This window comes from Apiospora aurea, assembly GCF_038362705.1.
Source record: "Apiospora aurea strain CBS 24483 chromosome Unknown utg000010l_segment0_segment0, whole genome shotgun sequence".
Taxonomy (NCBI): Eukaryota; Fungi; Ascomycota; class Sordariomycetes; order Amphisphaeriales; family Apiosporaceae; genus Apiospora; species Apiospora aurea.
Window position 1 is genome coordinate 541945 of NW_027117397.1, and position 16281 is coordinate 558225.

The 16281-nt window shown below is 41.0% G+C and overlaps 2 protein-coding genes across 2 annotated transcripts; one reads left to right on the forward strand and one right to left on the reverse strand.

The window, feature by feature from the left end:
• Window positions 1–254: 254 nt before the first annotated feature.
• PG986_014189 (ATP-dependent RNA helicase DRS1) lies at window positions 255–2631 on the reverse strand (the record flags this gene model as incomplete). Its single annotated transcript, XM_066850411.1, has 3 exons — window positions 255–974; window positions 1024–1604; window positions 1632–2631. 3 exons carry the CDS (start codon window positions 2629–2631, stop codon window positions 255–257), a joined length of 2301 nt encoding a protein of 766 aa, XP_066692649.1.
• Window positions 2632–3128: 497 nt separating this feature from the next.
• On the forward strand, window positions 3129–5850 carry PG986_014190 (uncharacterized protein; the record flags this gene model as incomplete). Its single annotated transcript, XM_066850412.1, has 2 exons — window positions 3129–3161; window positions 3655–5850. 2 exons carry the CDS (start codon window positions 3129–3131, stop codon window positions 5848–5850), a joined length of 2229 nt encoding a protein of 742 aa, XP_066692650.1.
• Window positions 5851–16281: the final 10431 nt, after the last annotated feature.

The following is a 16281-nucleotide window of genomic DNA, read 5'->3' on the forward strand; positions in this document are numbered from 1 at the left end:
AGCGCCAAGCGGTCCAGGCCTGGAAAGGGAAACCGTTTCAATCGAGCCGCCCTGTGTCATCCGAAATCCTGCAGGCTGTCAGGCAGATAGATCATCGGCCGATCTTGTGCATATTGCAGTGTCGTATTCGTAGATGAATTATTCGTGTTAAATGCTGGTAATCTAAGTTCGAAAGTTATAATCTGGTTATTGAATGGTTCATCGTACACATTGGTATTGGCAAGTTTATCGCGGCATCTAAAATAACACGCTCTCTACCTCTTCTTGACCCTCGAGCCTCCCTTCTTCGACTTGGACTTGTCCTTCTTGAAGTTGAGAACGGCGCCCTTGCCCGACCGCTCGGCAGCTCCCTTCTTCCACACCCGCTCGTCGCTTCGGATAGACTTGGCATCCAGCTTCTTCCGGTCGTTGTTGGACAGCTTGCCGCCGCCCTTCTTCTTGAGCCCCTCCTTGAGTCCGTTGAGCTCGGCGCGGCCCGCGTCCCGGGCCTTCTTCTTGTCGTCTTGCGACTCGAACCACGTCCGCCTGGGTCGGGACTTGATCTCGTCTTCGTGCTGCATCATGTTCTCTCCCTTCTTGATCTGCATCTCGGCGTTGGCCATCTGCTTCTCTTCCTTCTCCTCGCGCATGATGGCGTCAATCTCGTCATCCATCTCATCAATCTGGGCTTGCCACTTGTCGGCGTCGCTGGCCTCAATTACAAGACTGCCAATCTTGGCTCCTTGCGCCTTGCCTTGCTTGACTGCAGCCTTGACGACCTTGCGATCGGGCTCGGCCGCCAGTGTAACGGCAACACCGGAACGGCCAGCACGAGCTGTACGACCAACACGATGGACGTAGATCTCGAGCTTCTGGGGTGCTTCGTAGTTGATGACTGTATCAATGCCCTTGATGTCAAGACCTCGAGAAGCAAGATCGGTAGCAAGAAGATAGTTGACGTTGCCATCACGGAAACCTTCCACACTCGACATACGCTGTAACTGTTAGTATTGTAATGTGACCCTCGGGAGTTGGGAGGCTTACCTGAGACTGGTTCATGCTACCGTGAAGCTCACCACACGACATGCCCAGAAGACCGAAGATGATGCGTGCCCGATGGGCATCCTTCTTTTGCCTGAAGAAAACAATAACCTTTTCCGTGTACATGGTCTTGCAAACATGCACAAGATAACCCATACGCTTGTCTTCGCGACCTGGTCGTAACCGAATGAACTTCTGCTCCAGTTTCTGGACCGTCTTGTTCTGAGCATCCACCATGAGACGGACAGGCTTGTTCATACCCACGCGGATCAGACTGTCGACTGAGGACGTCATGGTGGCCGAGAACAACATGGTCTGCCTGGACTTGGGGAGGGTTGTGAGGACTTCGTTCAATTCGTCGGCGAAACCATCTTCCAGCATACGATCGGCCTCATCGAGAATCAAAATCTCCACAGTGTCGACGTTGAAGCTGGCCGAATTTCGCATGTGATCAATCAATCGACCGGGCGTAGCGATGACCACATCTGGGCGGAGACGCAGCTCAGCCTCCTGGACCTTGAGACTGAGACCACCCACTGCCAAACAGAACTTGATATCGGTGTGACTGGCGAGCTTGGTAGCAACTGAGTGGCATTGGATAGCCAACTCACGCGTAGGCGTCATGATCACCACTCTTGTTGTAGGTACCTTCTTGGGACGGTAGAGCAGTCGCTCGAGAATCGGGACAACGAAGGCAGCTGTTTTACCAGAACCGGTCTCGGCACCACCAACCACATCGCGACCCTCCAAGGCAATGGGAATGGTCTTGCCTTGAATGGGGGTGGGTTTGGTGAAGCCAACTGACGTGAGGCCACGCAAAATAGGACGCGACAAGGACATGCCCTGGAACGAAGACTTTTGTTTTTTATCCTTTGACTTTTCTTCGGGCGCGAAGAAAGCCTCCCGCTTAGCAGCCTCTTCGGGATCTTCCTCCGCTTCGGACGCATCGGAATCGCTGCCATTGTCGTCGGGGTGGTCGACGGGTGTGGCAACCGAATCATCGTCGGAGGCTGCATCGTCGTCTTGCTCTTCTTCGTCGCCGTCTTCGTCTTCGTCTTGGTCCTCGTCCATTTCGTCCGCGACGCCTCCTTCCGAGTTTTCGGCATCAGAGTCTGCGCCCATTCCGAACGCGTCGTCGGCAAGGACACCGTCCTCATCGTCTTCCATGTCGATATCGGCCTCGTCAGCCTCCTCCTCTAGTTCTGCCGCAGGCGCCGGCTTCTTCTTGCCCTCCTTTGCCTCCTTCTTCTCCCGGCGTCTTCGAATGATGTCGTCAATGTCGACCTGCTTCCTCTCGTTCATGCCCTTCTTAGCACGATCAAAGCCCCAGCCCTCGAACTCGTCGCCCATGATGTCGCCGGTGTTGTCGACCATGAATTCGAAGTCGGAGTCCATGGCGCCATCATCGTCGTCCTTCTTGCCCCAAATACCGCCCTCGTCTTCTTCTGCATCGGAGCCGGCTTCCTTGGCGACCTTCTTGGACTTCTTGGACTTTGACTTCTTCTTTGGCGGGGCAGCAGGCAAGGGCTCTTCCTCGATCGGGATATCGTCATTGTCGGAAATGGTGAGGATGAAGTCGTCCTCGACCTTGCGCTTCTTTATGGGACCCATGGTGATGAGCTGTGTCTTGGTAGGGCGTGCGATTAGGTGCACTCGAGTTCCTGCGAAAAGTCGGGACCAAAACTACGATGATTAGCAGCGAAGTTCTGGCTTGCTCAATTGCGGGAAGCTTTCTGCCAGAAACTTTTTAGTGGGGTGGGCGGTCACATCAAAACAGCTTAGCCAGCACGGCAGGGATCTTATCTGTTATCGTAGCAGTGCTCACCCTACACCCTACCAGTTCCACCCTGCTGCTGCGCCAATATCTTGACAGCCTACCACCACCTAATTGTCAGGTTACGTCCCTTTTTTGTATCTTTCGAACGCATCGCCTGCCACAACGCCTGCCACAAGATGTCAAAGCACATCACTGCATAGACTTGGCAATAGAACGTCCCATCAGTGTCGCTTACATTATTTGCCACTGTCAGAAACCCCTGCAACTCCCAAGCAGCAGTTTTGTCCTTTGCAACCCGAGGTGGCTTTAGGGTCGGTCTAGGGTGCCCCTTATGAAGTGTCTTAAGAGCGTCAAAGCCTCAATCGTGAGTATCCCCTACTATACGCCTTTACCACTCCCAGAATACTCCCTGGCTGTTACTGCGGGATCGTAATGAAACAATACGGAACCGGAATGGCACGGGACATACAGTCCTCATGGCGTAGATGGTCAGCATCGGACTCTTGAAAGTGTACAAACCTGCTAGCGACCGAGGCTTAGCACTCCAGGGCTGGCAGCATACCAATCAATTGAGTCCACGTCATCATTGGTGGTGTGCCGAAGCATGCAACAAGAGCCTGTCGGGAGGTAGCCACTGCGGCAACTGCATCGCCAGTCAGCGACACTGCCACTCATTAGTACTTTATATTGTTGCTGTAGGCAGACTGACAGAAACCATAAGCTCATATGGCATTCATCGCACCCCCATCTCCCATTTTTTGGTGCAACCGTTTTCTCTTTTGCTCTGCGCGCCTCGCAAGCATTGATGCAGCATCATTCATTTAAATGGGAGTATGGATTCGAAATGTTCCTTTCAGTACACTCCTCTCGACTTTGGACGCCCTTCGCTTAGGCTCTTGCGTTTGCGAGCATTTGAAGACGTGGCCCCAACCAACCAGCCACCCCCAATCGAAGGGCTACGACCAACTGAATTAGGACCAATAATTCAATGCGAACTAATCGAGGCTTCTTTCGATGTCGACCTTGTCCCCGACTACGAAGCCGTCTCGTATACCTGGGGTAGTGCCGACCTTTCTCGTGAAATATACCTAGATGGCTCTTACCTCTTGGTTACGTTCAACCTATGGTCTCTTCTCCATGACCTACGTTACCAGAGCGAGGATCGCATACTATGGATTGATGCAATATGCATTGACCAAGGAAACCATGGTGAGCGTGGCCATCAGGTCCAGCAAATGGATCAGATTTACCACCGTGCTCAACGGGTTATATTCTGGCTCGGTGTCTTGACAGATTCAATCAGCATCCTCATGGATATATTAGCCAACTTGCAAGAGCAAATGCCAGGACTGGATTGGCCACCGAATGATCACCGATGGCAACTCAAGTGGAAGCAAGTCCGAAAAGCGTCTTGGGTACATCAAACGACATTTCAGTCTGCACTCAGGGAGATTTTGAACAGACCTTGGTTTTGCCGGGTCTGGATTCTCCAGGAAGTTGCCAACGCCCGTGCTGCCGTAGTCCATTGCGGACCCAAGTCTGTCTCGGCCAGAATCTTTGCTGTATGCCCGTTCTTGTTGAACTATCGCATCGACATTCATTGCCAGCCAGTCTTTGATGTTATGCCCGGACCATCTAGGAGAGACTCTTGGTGGAGTCGAGAACGAGACCTTTTGACGCTTCTCGAGAAATTTGGTGCCACCCAAGCCACACGTGAGCATGATATGATATTCGCGCTCCTTGGGTTGTGCCCAGAGGCAAATGCGAAGATATCTGTCGATTACAATATGTCTATCCCAGACCTTGTCTGGGAAACCATCTCGTTTATTTTCGACTACGACATGAGAAATGTGCCCACCGTCAGGTACAACACGGTACGACATTTCCTGGAAGATATTGGGCAAATCCGCCACCTGGTTTTGGAGCATATGTTGAATTTTGCCAGTCCCGATATATCGAAAGCATTTCTAGCGAAACACAAGACGAAACTAACATTAACAATGAAGTTGTTCCAGGCTACCTTGTCTAACCGAGGGCTTAGTGAGGAGTCGCTGGTGGAAATATACCGTCTACGCATATCACAGCCTGCAGCCGTTAAAATAATGCAGGAAACTGCACAGGCAAGCAAGAATGAGACAGCGTCCAGACTGTTCTTCGTACACTATCCCATGATGTTCAAACGGGATTTTACGAAGCCTACAGGGTATTTCACGGAGCTTATCAAACAGCATCATTCCAATATCGAGGCTACCAAGAGCTATGATATCGAGGGCTACACACCGTTAAGCAGAGCATCATGGCTTGGACAGGAGACAGCTGTTTCAATGCTCCTTGATACAGGTGCCTTACCAGACTTCGAAGATGCTCGTGGCGATACCCCACTCATTGTAGCATCGAGACGAGGCAACGAGACCGTTGCACGGCTACTACTCGAAAGGGGCGCTGATCACCGACGGAAAGATTCAAGTGGAAGCACTCCACTTATGCTAGCATCAACGAAAGGGCATGAGTCCCTGGTACGCCTGCTACTTGATCAAGGGGCAGGCCCTGATGCGCAGGATAATTCGGATGCAACACCGCTCTCCAGGGCATCAGGGCTCGGACATGTAGCTGTGGTACGGTTGTTACTCGATCGGGGTGCCTCTTGCAACACCAGGGACAAACCGCGAGGCAATACCCCGATGATCCTGGCTTCTGAAGAAGGGAACGCTGATGTCGTACGGCTATTGCTGGAAAATGGGGCAAATTTGAACCAAAGGAACAAGAAAACCGAAACGCCTCTCTTCGTAGCATCGAGAGCCGCACGCAGGGCTGTAGTCCAGCTACTGCTCGATCACGGTGCCGATTGCAACACCAAGCACTACTCCTGGGGCAAACCCCTGTTTTCTGCCGCGATGGACGGGGGCAATCGGGATATCGTGCAACTCTTGATTGATAATGGGGCTCAGCCGCCGCCCCTGCGCTCGAGGGTCTACAGAGGGGGGCAAAATGAACTTCGAACGGCGGCCCAAGAAGACTCAAGACAGGAGCAGCCCTGTCGTATCTTGGTCTGATGATAGACGTGTCGTCTAAGAGTAGTGACTGGGTGAGGTTTCTATTTGTGCTCTGTGGGCTTCGAACCCGCGTTTCTGGAGGCGTATTTGTCATTGACAGCGACTTTGCATTTAGGGGTTTTCCACTTCACTAAATCATTTTATTTAGAGTTCCTACTACTCATCTCATATTCTTATACGTAAGTCAGAGAGTGGAGTGTAGCGAAGGACTATGCACAATGTTCCAAATACCGCGATACCATTCGCTGCGATCTTGACCTTGTTACAACGGCAATCAGGTCCAGGTTGCCTTTCACAAATCGGAAGTTTTAGCCTCTACTTAAATCGAGTAAGAAATGCCGATCCAAAATGAAATAATAGTGTCGTACGCCACCTTGTATATCCCAGTCATGCGTGAGCTCAGGGGTTATAGAGCTATGACGTGATGGTTGGATCATTGGATGCTTGTATCGCCCGATTGAATGCTGTCTCACTAAGGACGTGTTTACTTTTTGTCAGCCAGCTTAACTTTCTGCCGCGCACGTCCCCTTAAAGGGGCTAGGAGCATATGTCCGGTGACGGCCCCCTTTTTCTACATATCAGCCAACAGTTCAGCAGTGTGTTTACTTCGACCCCTTGGCTGAAAGAGTAAAAAAGCCGGCTGACCGTCATCTCGTCTTTTTTCGTCTCGTCTCATCAACCGACCAATCCTATCGACCTACTCAGCTTTTTTCAATCAGCAGCATCAGCCGACCTTAGTCCGGCTGATCCAGCTTTTCGACTGCCTTACAGGGCCTTACAGGGCCTTACAGGGCGTAGAGGGGGCGCTGTAAAGGGTGCTATAAAGGGTGCTGTAGCCTGTAAAGGGTGCTGTAGCTTATAAAGGGTGCTGTGTGGCATTGCTCACGCTCGGTCCTCGAACCGGCGTGCGTTAAAATTGGTGAGTGTGGCATTGCTCACGCTCGGCCCTTAACGTACGCTCGATCTCCCGAAACGTTGATTCTTATTTCGAATAAGATTCGAATAAGAAGCAAGGCAGGAAAGGGAAAAGATCGATAACTCGGTCGAACCATCGAATAATCGAAAATAAACTTTATTATTTAAATTTACGAGGTCGAATTAACCTAGCCGAACCTTTATCGAGGGGACGCAGTTAAGGCGCTACGGTATAGATAATCCGATAGATAATCCGATAATTATTAATACCGGTTGCGCCGGACTCGCGTAGAGTTAGTATTACCCGCGAAGTAACGTTACGGCGTATAATTAAAGACTTTAAACGTTTTAGACGCGTTTTAATAGCGAAAATGGCTCGAAAAGAGGTATTGAAAAAGGATTAAAATATTTAGAAAAACTGATCGCTAATTTAGTAGCCCCTAATAATAGGCGTAAAGAAATTTTTAAGTAATTAGGGAATTTCGTACCGAAGCGACCGAATTACGATCGTATTTTAATAACGACGATAACGCGTTAGTAACCCGCGGAGAATTGCGAAAAATAGTCGGAGAAACTATTGTTTAAATTACGTAAAATTTTAAAGCTATATAAACTAAGTTTTAAGCTTAAATTATATTTACGCCGCGTAATAGCGATCCTATTACTTAGTAATCGAAAATTATTGTTTTAGTCCGCCGAAACCGCGAAGTAATAATTAAAAGCGTAGATTAATTTAACGATATTTAAAAAAAGAGGCTAGTAAATATCGTATAAAGCGTTAATACGGTAATCGGGTATAGCGAAGCTATTATAACGAGGAAATTACTTAGCGGCGATATCGTTTTTATTTTTAAAAACGAGGCGAAAAAATATATAAAGAATAATGGATAAGTTTTAAACGCTTTCGGGATTAACGCGTAGTTTATTTATAAAGAATTCGTAGTTATTACGAAAAGGGTTTTAACGAAAAAATTACGGGATATTTATAACGAAACCGCGTTATTACGTAGTTTACTTGTAAATAAATATAACCCGAGAAAAATCTCGAAATGTAAGCGTAGTTTACCGAAGAATTTCGAAGTACGCTACGTTTTTTTTATTCTATATACGAGCTCCGTTTAAATTGCGAAAAACTTATATAATAACGGCTTAATATAGGATTCCGAGATCTTTGATTACGAACCGTATAACGCTAGCCTCCGTATTTAATAGTGTTACCGTTATTATAGCTACGGCTACGTAATTAAATATTATCGAAAATAATAACGATATAACTATTATTTTATAATAATATACTTTAAGGGAAATTAAAAGTGCCCTTAAAAAGGATTACGAAACAGGAAACGTTGTATTAATTACGGCAGGGAATATACGGCGTAAGATCGCGGCTGCCTCGTAATAATCTAGTAAAGAGAACGCGTAAAAAAAGCTTATGCTTACCGGCCTCGCTAGTTCGAAATTTATAATACCGGCGATAGTTCGGTAGGAATAGGGCGTTTATTACTACCGACGACGTTTTTTATTAGTAATAGAGAAAAGTATATAATAGTTTCGTAAAAAAAAGCCGCCCGCGATTCGATTCGATAGCGAATAGTTAAAATAAAAAAACACGCTCGTAAAGCCGGCGCGGCACCGTCGCTTTTTTATTAGCGTAGGATATTATTATAGTTTTATAATTATAAGTTTATAAATAGTATATTAGAATATTATAGTATTAAAGGTAATAATAATACTTACTTTAATTAATTAAAAAGAGTACGATATATTAGTATTATAAGAAATATAAACGAACCCCCGCACGTAAACCGCGTATTGCCTAGAGATAGCTAAGTATCGAGTAATTTACGGCGAGGGCCGAGCGGTTATTTATATATATAAACGCCTCGATATCGCTAAGCTAGAGATTAAGGCAGGCCCCGATTAAGCTACCGTGTTACGACCTGGCCTAACTATACGGCCTAAAACCTACCTTACGGCACGGCCTTATAATACCCCGAACCTTTATATAAGAAATTTAGTATAACTCTAAACTATACCCGTTAACGGAACTCTATTAGTTAATAAAGCCCTATTAATTATTATAACCCTATTAATTAATAAAACTTACGACGATTAAGCTACGATAATAACTAATACTACGACGATAGGCAGCACCCGATGCAGCTATTCTAAAATAGGCAGGAATAGATAAGCAGGAATAGATAAATAGGAATAAGCAGACAGGAATGAATAAATAAAAAGATTACGTAGTAATAGCTCAGGAGGAATCACTAAGTAACACTAAGCATAATTAGTAATAATCACTAAGTAACACTAAGTATAATTAATAATAATCGCTAACTAGGCGCGATTAGTAAAAGAGGGATTAAATATATAACGATAAACGTTCCCTATATATTTTATATAGACACTCTCTACTTTAATAATTAATTTAAACATTAATTTAACCCATTAGTAAGGCAAATAGCCTTAACAATTCTATTATAAATCCCTTTAAGTCTACGCATCTTAGTCACCTTTTATTCCTACGGCTATTACATATTATATCGATAAGAGTAGACTTTTATCGCACGTTTAAATACTCTTTCGTATTACTAAATATAAACCCCAGTACGTTTTACTAGGTTTCTTTTAAAACCCAGATAGCGTTCGTTACATTTTAATTACTTTTATTCTTACGAGTTATTACCTGAACCTTTAAGCAATAATATCTATAAGAATTATGTCTGCACTTAAACTAAGCAATACCTTTCGCCACGGAAAGGCCCTTGCTATCACCGTAAACACCTCTTATCGAAACCCCGCGATAAAGGTAAACAGCGACGATAGCGACGATGGCCCTACCCGATAAACGTTAGCTAAATAAATTAAGGAATTTAAATAAGAGAACGCTAATTATTAACACTATTATATTAAACTTAAAAAAGAACGTAACGAACTCTTAATTAAAAACACCCTAGAATAAACACTAAATATCGACGAACTAAAAAAAAGTACGCCTCCTCCGTACCGCCGCCAATATTATTTAAACCCCTGTTACTCCTAAGGGAAGCATAAAAATTAGCACCCCAACAGCTTTCGACGGGATAAGTAGAAATCTCCGCGGATTCCTTATCCAGGTCAAAGCCTACCAACGGTTCTATAAAAGAACGTTCCAGGACGCTACTCAGCGAGTTATCTACGCCGCCTTGTTCCTTAAAGGTAAAACACTCGCCTAGTTTAAACCCTACCTAAACGAACTAGTAAAGAATAATTAACAAGTTAAGCTATACCGCGTAGAGGCATAACGAATTTTCGAAAACTACGATAGCTTCGAACAAACTCTTAAATTACTCTTTTAAAACCCCGACGAAAAACGACAGGTAAAAAAAAGAATTAAAAACTTTTAAGCAAAAAAAATTAGCCGCTTTTTATACCGCCGAGTTTTAACGCATTATAACTCGATTAAACTATACCGAAACCACGAAAATTATAATATACTACTAGGGGTTAAAAAAAAATATTAAAAACGAACTCAGCCAGCTTAATACCCCTAATAATTTCTTTTCGTATATAAAGCTTACTATCAAAATTAACACTCGTATATATAAACAACGCCGCGAAAAACAGGGCAAACAATAACGGTAAACTAATCGAGTCTAAGCTAACACAGAATAACCACGTTACCATAATAATATACTATTAAAAAAAATACGGCGCATAGTTATCACAGTAGACCTATAAACCTCGACGCTACTAGACACGATAAATATAATAAAAAACAGGGCGTTACCTGCTATAACTATTAAAAACAAGGATATTTCGCCCGAAACTATCGATCCTTAAAAAAAACTTCCGAAGAGTCCCGAATAAACGATAAATTAATACTATTAATAATTAATTAACCCTTATAGCTATTAAAAAAACAACGCTAATAATACAATAAACGTGCCCTACGGCAGCCTATCCTAGACAGCCTATTACGACGATAATTGCCACGACCACTTAATAAATAAAGAAGGGACGGGATAATTCCCTAAAGCCCCTAAACGGTAAAATATTACACGCACCCTCGCGATGGTACAACGACAAACCCTTCATAATAACGGAAGCAGCGAGGGTAGTAACGAAAATAAAAACCCGAGGAATAACCTAGTCCGCGATAAGCGTCGATTAAAAGATTTTAAACGGCTTATTAAACTATTTACACCCGAACTCACCGTAAAAGTAGCGAAACCCCGAAACTTAAATATCGACGGATAACTAGCGATCCTAGGAGTTACACTTCTTAAATCACGAAAACTACGGTAAATACTTATTATACACGAACTTAAACAAAAAGTAAAAAAAAACTACGCTATCGGTAACGATTTTAGAATTTCGTTAACATATAATAATTACTTTTTACTCGTTTAGATCGGCTGTATTTATAATAATTACACCGAGTATTTAATAAAGAAGTTCGAAAAGGGATAGTTTCCTCAAAAGATTAACAAGTATTTAATTAAGTAATTACACCTCGATTACCTTATCGGGAAAATTAAAACAACTATATTTAACCCTCGACGAGCCTACTTATTAATCGAAAAGACTTTATAGTAGCCCCGAAAATACCACCTAAAAAAATAGGACTAAAGGAACTATATTAACAACGAATACCTATAATACGCTTAAAAAAGTTATAAGCTTACTAAACGCTTAAAAAAAAACGCACGATACTTCCAAAATACTTAAAACTCCCAGGTTAAAAAACCTGCCATAATAACAAAATCTTAAACACCGCCACCACCGTACAACTACGAAATGCCGTACACATAGATCCGTCGCTACTAACGAATGGCCGACGAACAAAACTTATTATAACAATCGAGAAACGACCTCCGCCGATTATAAAGGAATAATACTTAACGGGATATAATAAATCTCTATATTTAATAACGAATAACTAGGATATTCACAACTATATTATATTAATAGTCGAAATTAAAGGAATTACTATTCGAACGCTACTAAATAACGGAGCGTAAAGTAATTATATTTCACTACGAATCGTTAATAGCCTAGCCTTAAAATAGTAGGAAAAAGACGCCCTATACCGATTTAAAACCGTCGATAAAGGATTTATAACGTATAACGGTAGAAACGTACAAAGGGAAATCGCGAACCTTTTAATTAATATCGAAAAACGTTATAAATAAATCACGTATAATATTACAAACGTCGCAGGATACAATATAATTTTAAGGATACCTTAGTTACGGGTAAGTAATCCTAGAATTAACTAAAGAACAGGCTAATTTTAGTAGGATATACTAGGAAAAGGTTTAATCGATAGGCAACGGTCTAAAAAGCGACCCCCTAGTAAACCTAAGGTTTTTAAGGCATATATTATTATTAAGGAGCCTAAGCCGAACGTTACGACGACTGTACTAAAAGAGTACCGGTAATTCGAAGCTTTTTTTAATAGGAAATTAAAAATAAGCTTACCGTTTTATACACGGTGAGATTATGAGATACTTTTTAAGGATAAAAAAAACCTTTATTTATACTTATATATAAACTTAATTAAGAGTATAAATAAGCCCTAAAGAAGTATATTACGGAAAGTCTCGAGAAAGGAGTTATATAACTATTTACGTCGCTAATAAGCTTTCCTATACTTTTCATTCCGAAAAAAAGTAAGGACGGGAAACCTAAGTGGCGTATATATATCGACTACCGGAAGCTTAACGAAATTACTATTAAGAACCGATACCTTTTACCTTTGATTAGTGATTTACGAAATAAGCTACTATACGTTAAAATTTTTATAGTACTTAATCTCTTTAACGTATATAACTTAATCCGTATCAAGAAAGGAAAGGAATAAAAAACCGCGTTTCGAACTAAGTACGGATATTTCGAGTACTAAACTATGCCGTTTAATTTAATTAACGTATTAACTAGTTTTTAAATAATAATTAACCACGTTTTACGAGAATACTTCGATAAGTTTATTGTAATATACCTTAATAATATCTTAATTTACTCCGAGAATAATAAGCAGCACTAAAAATACGTAAAATTAATATTCCGGAAACTATAGAACGTTAACCTATTAATTAATTTAAAAAAAAACGAGTTCCACTAACGATCCGTTATATTTGTAAGATATGTAATATCCCCTAAAGAAATCCGGATAAAACCTTCCAAAATTTTAATAGTTAAAGAATAGCCTACGCTTATAAACGCTATAAAGGTTAGATTTTTCTTAGGACTAGCTAATTATTACCGGATATTTATCCCCGGGTTTAATAAGTTAATAATACTTCTAACAAACTTAATAAAAAAGGACGAACTATTCCGATAAATAGAGAAAAAAGACTAAGCTTTTTATAATATTAAGGAGCGAATTTTTAGCGAACTAATACTTCGTATAGCAGATCCTGTTAAACTTTTTAAGGTCGAGACCGACGTATTAAATTATACGATCGAAGGGTAACTTAATTAACGGAATAATAACGAAAAATCGCACCCTGTCGCATTTTTTTAAAAAAACTTAATAGGCCAGAATTTAATTATTAAATCTACGATAAAAAGCTAATAGCTATTATTAAAGCTTGCGAAAAATAGCGATATTACCTTAACGGAACGGTAGAACTAATTAAGGTCTATACCGATTACAAGAACCTCACAACGTTTACTACGATAAAAAAGCTGAATAAATAATAAGTACGATAGTTTAAATTCCTTTTAAAATTTAACCTTATTATTATCTACCGTAAGAGTAACGAGAACGGTCGCGCCGATATACTAAGCCGACGATTAGACCACCAGGAGGAGGTCCCACCTAAAATACGGACTATCCTAACCTATAATTAAAACGGTAACCTTACGCCGTTACGATAACTAAATACTATAAGTTCCGTACAGTACAACGACGATTAAATTTCTAAATTCCGACAATTAAATTAGACCCCGGATTTTACTAATTACACCAGGGATCGCCTCGAGAAACGAAATAACTTCGTCTTTTACCGAAATAAAATCCATATCCTTAAATAATACCGTAAAAGCTTTATTAAAAAATTTTACGAGTACCCCGCGCACGGATACCAAAGAGTATTTAAAACTTAGAAACGGATTACCAGGTAATTCGACTATAAAAACCTTAAGTTAACTATAACTAAAATAATTAACGAATACGACCTTTATAATAAAGCTAAGGCCGCCCAATATCGACTATACAGAGAAATATAACTAATTCCATCGCTAGATAAAGCGTGAAAAATAATCGCACTTAATTTTATAGTTAAGCTGCCCCTATTAAAGGAACCCCTAACTAAGGTTAATTACGATAATATCCTAATAATTACGGATAAATTTACAAAATACACCTACTTTTTACCGTATAAAAAATTTAATAATATTAGCGATTTAGTTTATACGTTCCTACGAATAATCGTTAATTAGTATAGGCTACCTAAAACGATTATTTCCGACCGAGATAAACTGTTTACCGCTAAGTTTTAAAAATCGTTTATGGCGTAACTCGGCGTAAAGTATAAGCTATCCACGGTTTACCACTTTTAAACGGACGGGCAGACCGAACGGATAAACCAAACCCTGAAGTAATATTTACGCTGCTACGTTAATTATAAATAAAATAATTGGGTATAATTATTACTTATAATATAATTCGCCTATAATAACGTAAATAACGAAGCTACCCATATATTACTATTTCGAGTAAACTATAGGTATAACCTAGAAATTATAAAAACACTCTTAAAAGGAGAGCTAACACTTATCGCGATTATATAAGTCGAAAAACTAAAAAACTATAAACAGCACTGCAGTAAGACTTTACCTTCCTTTAATAACGAATAAAACAGTACGCCGACCAAACTAGATTAAAGGGACTAACCTTAAAAAAGGGAGGAAAAGTTTACCTCTTACGACGAAACATTAAAACTAAGCGACCAAGCGAAAAACTAGACTTTAAAAAGATCGGACCATTTAAAATTATAAAAGTTATTTTAAAAACTAACTATCGATTATCGCTACTTAAAACAATACGGATACACCCTATATTTTATATTTTATTACTCGAACCAGCCCCCGAAAATACGAAAATCGATACACAGCTAAAAACTAAAACAGATTAGCACGAGTACGAAATCGAAAAGATTCTCGGTAAAAAAAGATCGGACGAGGATTCTAATACCTCGTTTAATAAAAAAGGTTACCCACCCGAAAATAACACCTAAGAACCTAGGAAACACCTAGCGAATACCGCTAAGGAGCTACGGACGTTTAAGCAGCAACCTCCGGTATCGGCTCGAAGGAAAAATCGGTCGCGGTCTAATCGATAACGCTAAAATTACCTTAACCCTAAACGAATAAAACAGCCTTAAACTCTTAACGCTCCTGCTCCTTTAGTTCGTCCAGAAAATAAAGGCCGCGTTACACTAGTTTTATACTTTAAATGCGAGCTATCTCCTTTTATTTCTGAAAACGAATTAAACAGGCTACGGCCTCGTTAGTCTACCGCTGCAGCTCGAGAAAATACGCTTCTATCGCCGATTCTTCGCGGGAAAAACGTTTATACTCTTCTTATACCCGACGAAGGGAAAACAACGGGACCTTAGTACTATTATACGCGTAACCAGCCCGAGTATATTCCTTGCACTTATTAACACCTTTCATTATAATATAAAACTACCCCTTCGAGAAATAACGGCTGTAAAACATAACGTTAAAACCAAATTTATTAAAGGCCTCGATAAAATCTACGCGATAAACGGTAGAAAAACGAATAAACTTAAGTCGCGATTTTTTAATACGATCTAACATAATAAGCATATATTACAATAAAAATAAAAAAGAAGAACTTATAAAAAATACCAACATAAACTGTAGACCCGTGGGTACTTATAATAATTAAACTGCTTTAAGGACAAAATAAAATAAGAAGGAAGGAATAGTATTACGACCTGGCCCAACCATGCGGCCTAGAACCCACCTTACGGTACGGCTTTACGATACCCCGAACCTTTATATAAAAAACCTAATATAACTTTAAACTATACCCGTTAACGGAACTCTACTAATTAATAAAGCCCTATTAATTATTATAACCCTATTAATCAATAAAATTTACAACGATTAAGCTACGACGATAACCAGTATTACAACGATAGGCAGCACCCGATACAGCTACTCCAAAACAGGTAAAAATGGATAGGCAGGAATAGATAAATAGGAATAGGTAAACAGGAATAGATAAACAAAAGGATCACGTAATAGTAGCTCAAAAGGAATTACTAAGCAACACTAAGCATAATTAACAGTGATCACTAAGTAACACTAAGCGTAATCAGTAGTGATCGCTGACTAGGCGCGATTAATAAAGAAAAGATTAAATATATAACGATAAACGTTCCCTATATATTTTATATAAATACTCTCTACTTTAATAATTAATTTAAATATTAATTTAACCCATTAGTAAGGTAAATAACCTTAACGACTCTATTATAAATCCCCTTAAGTTTA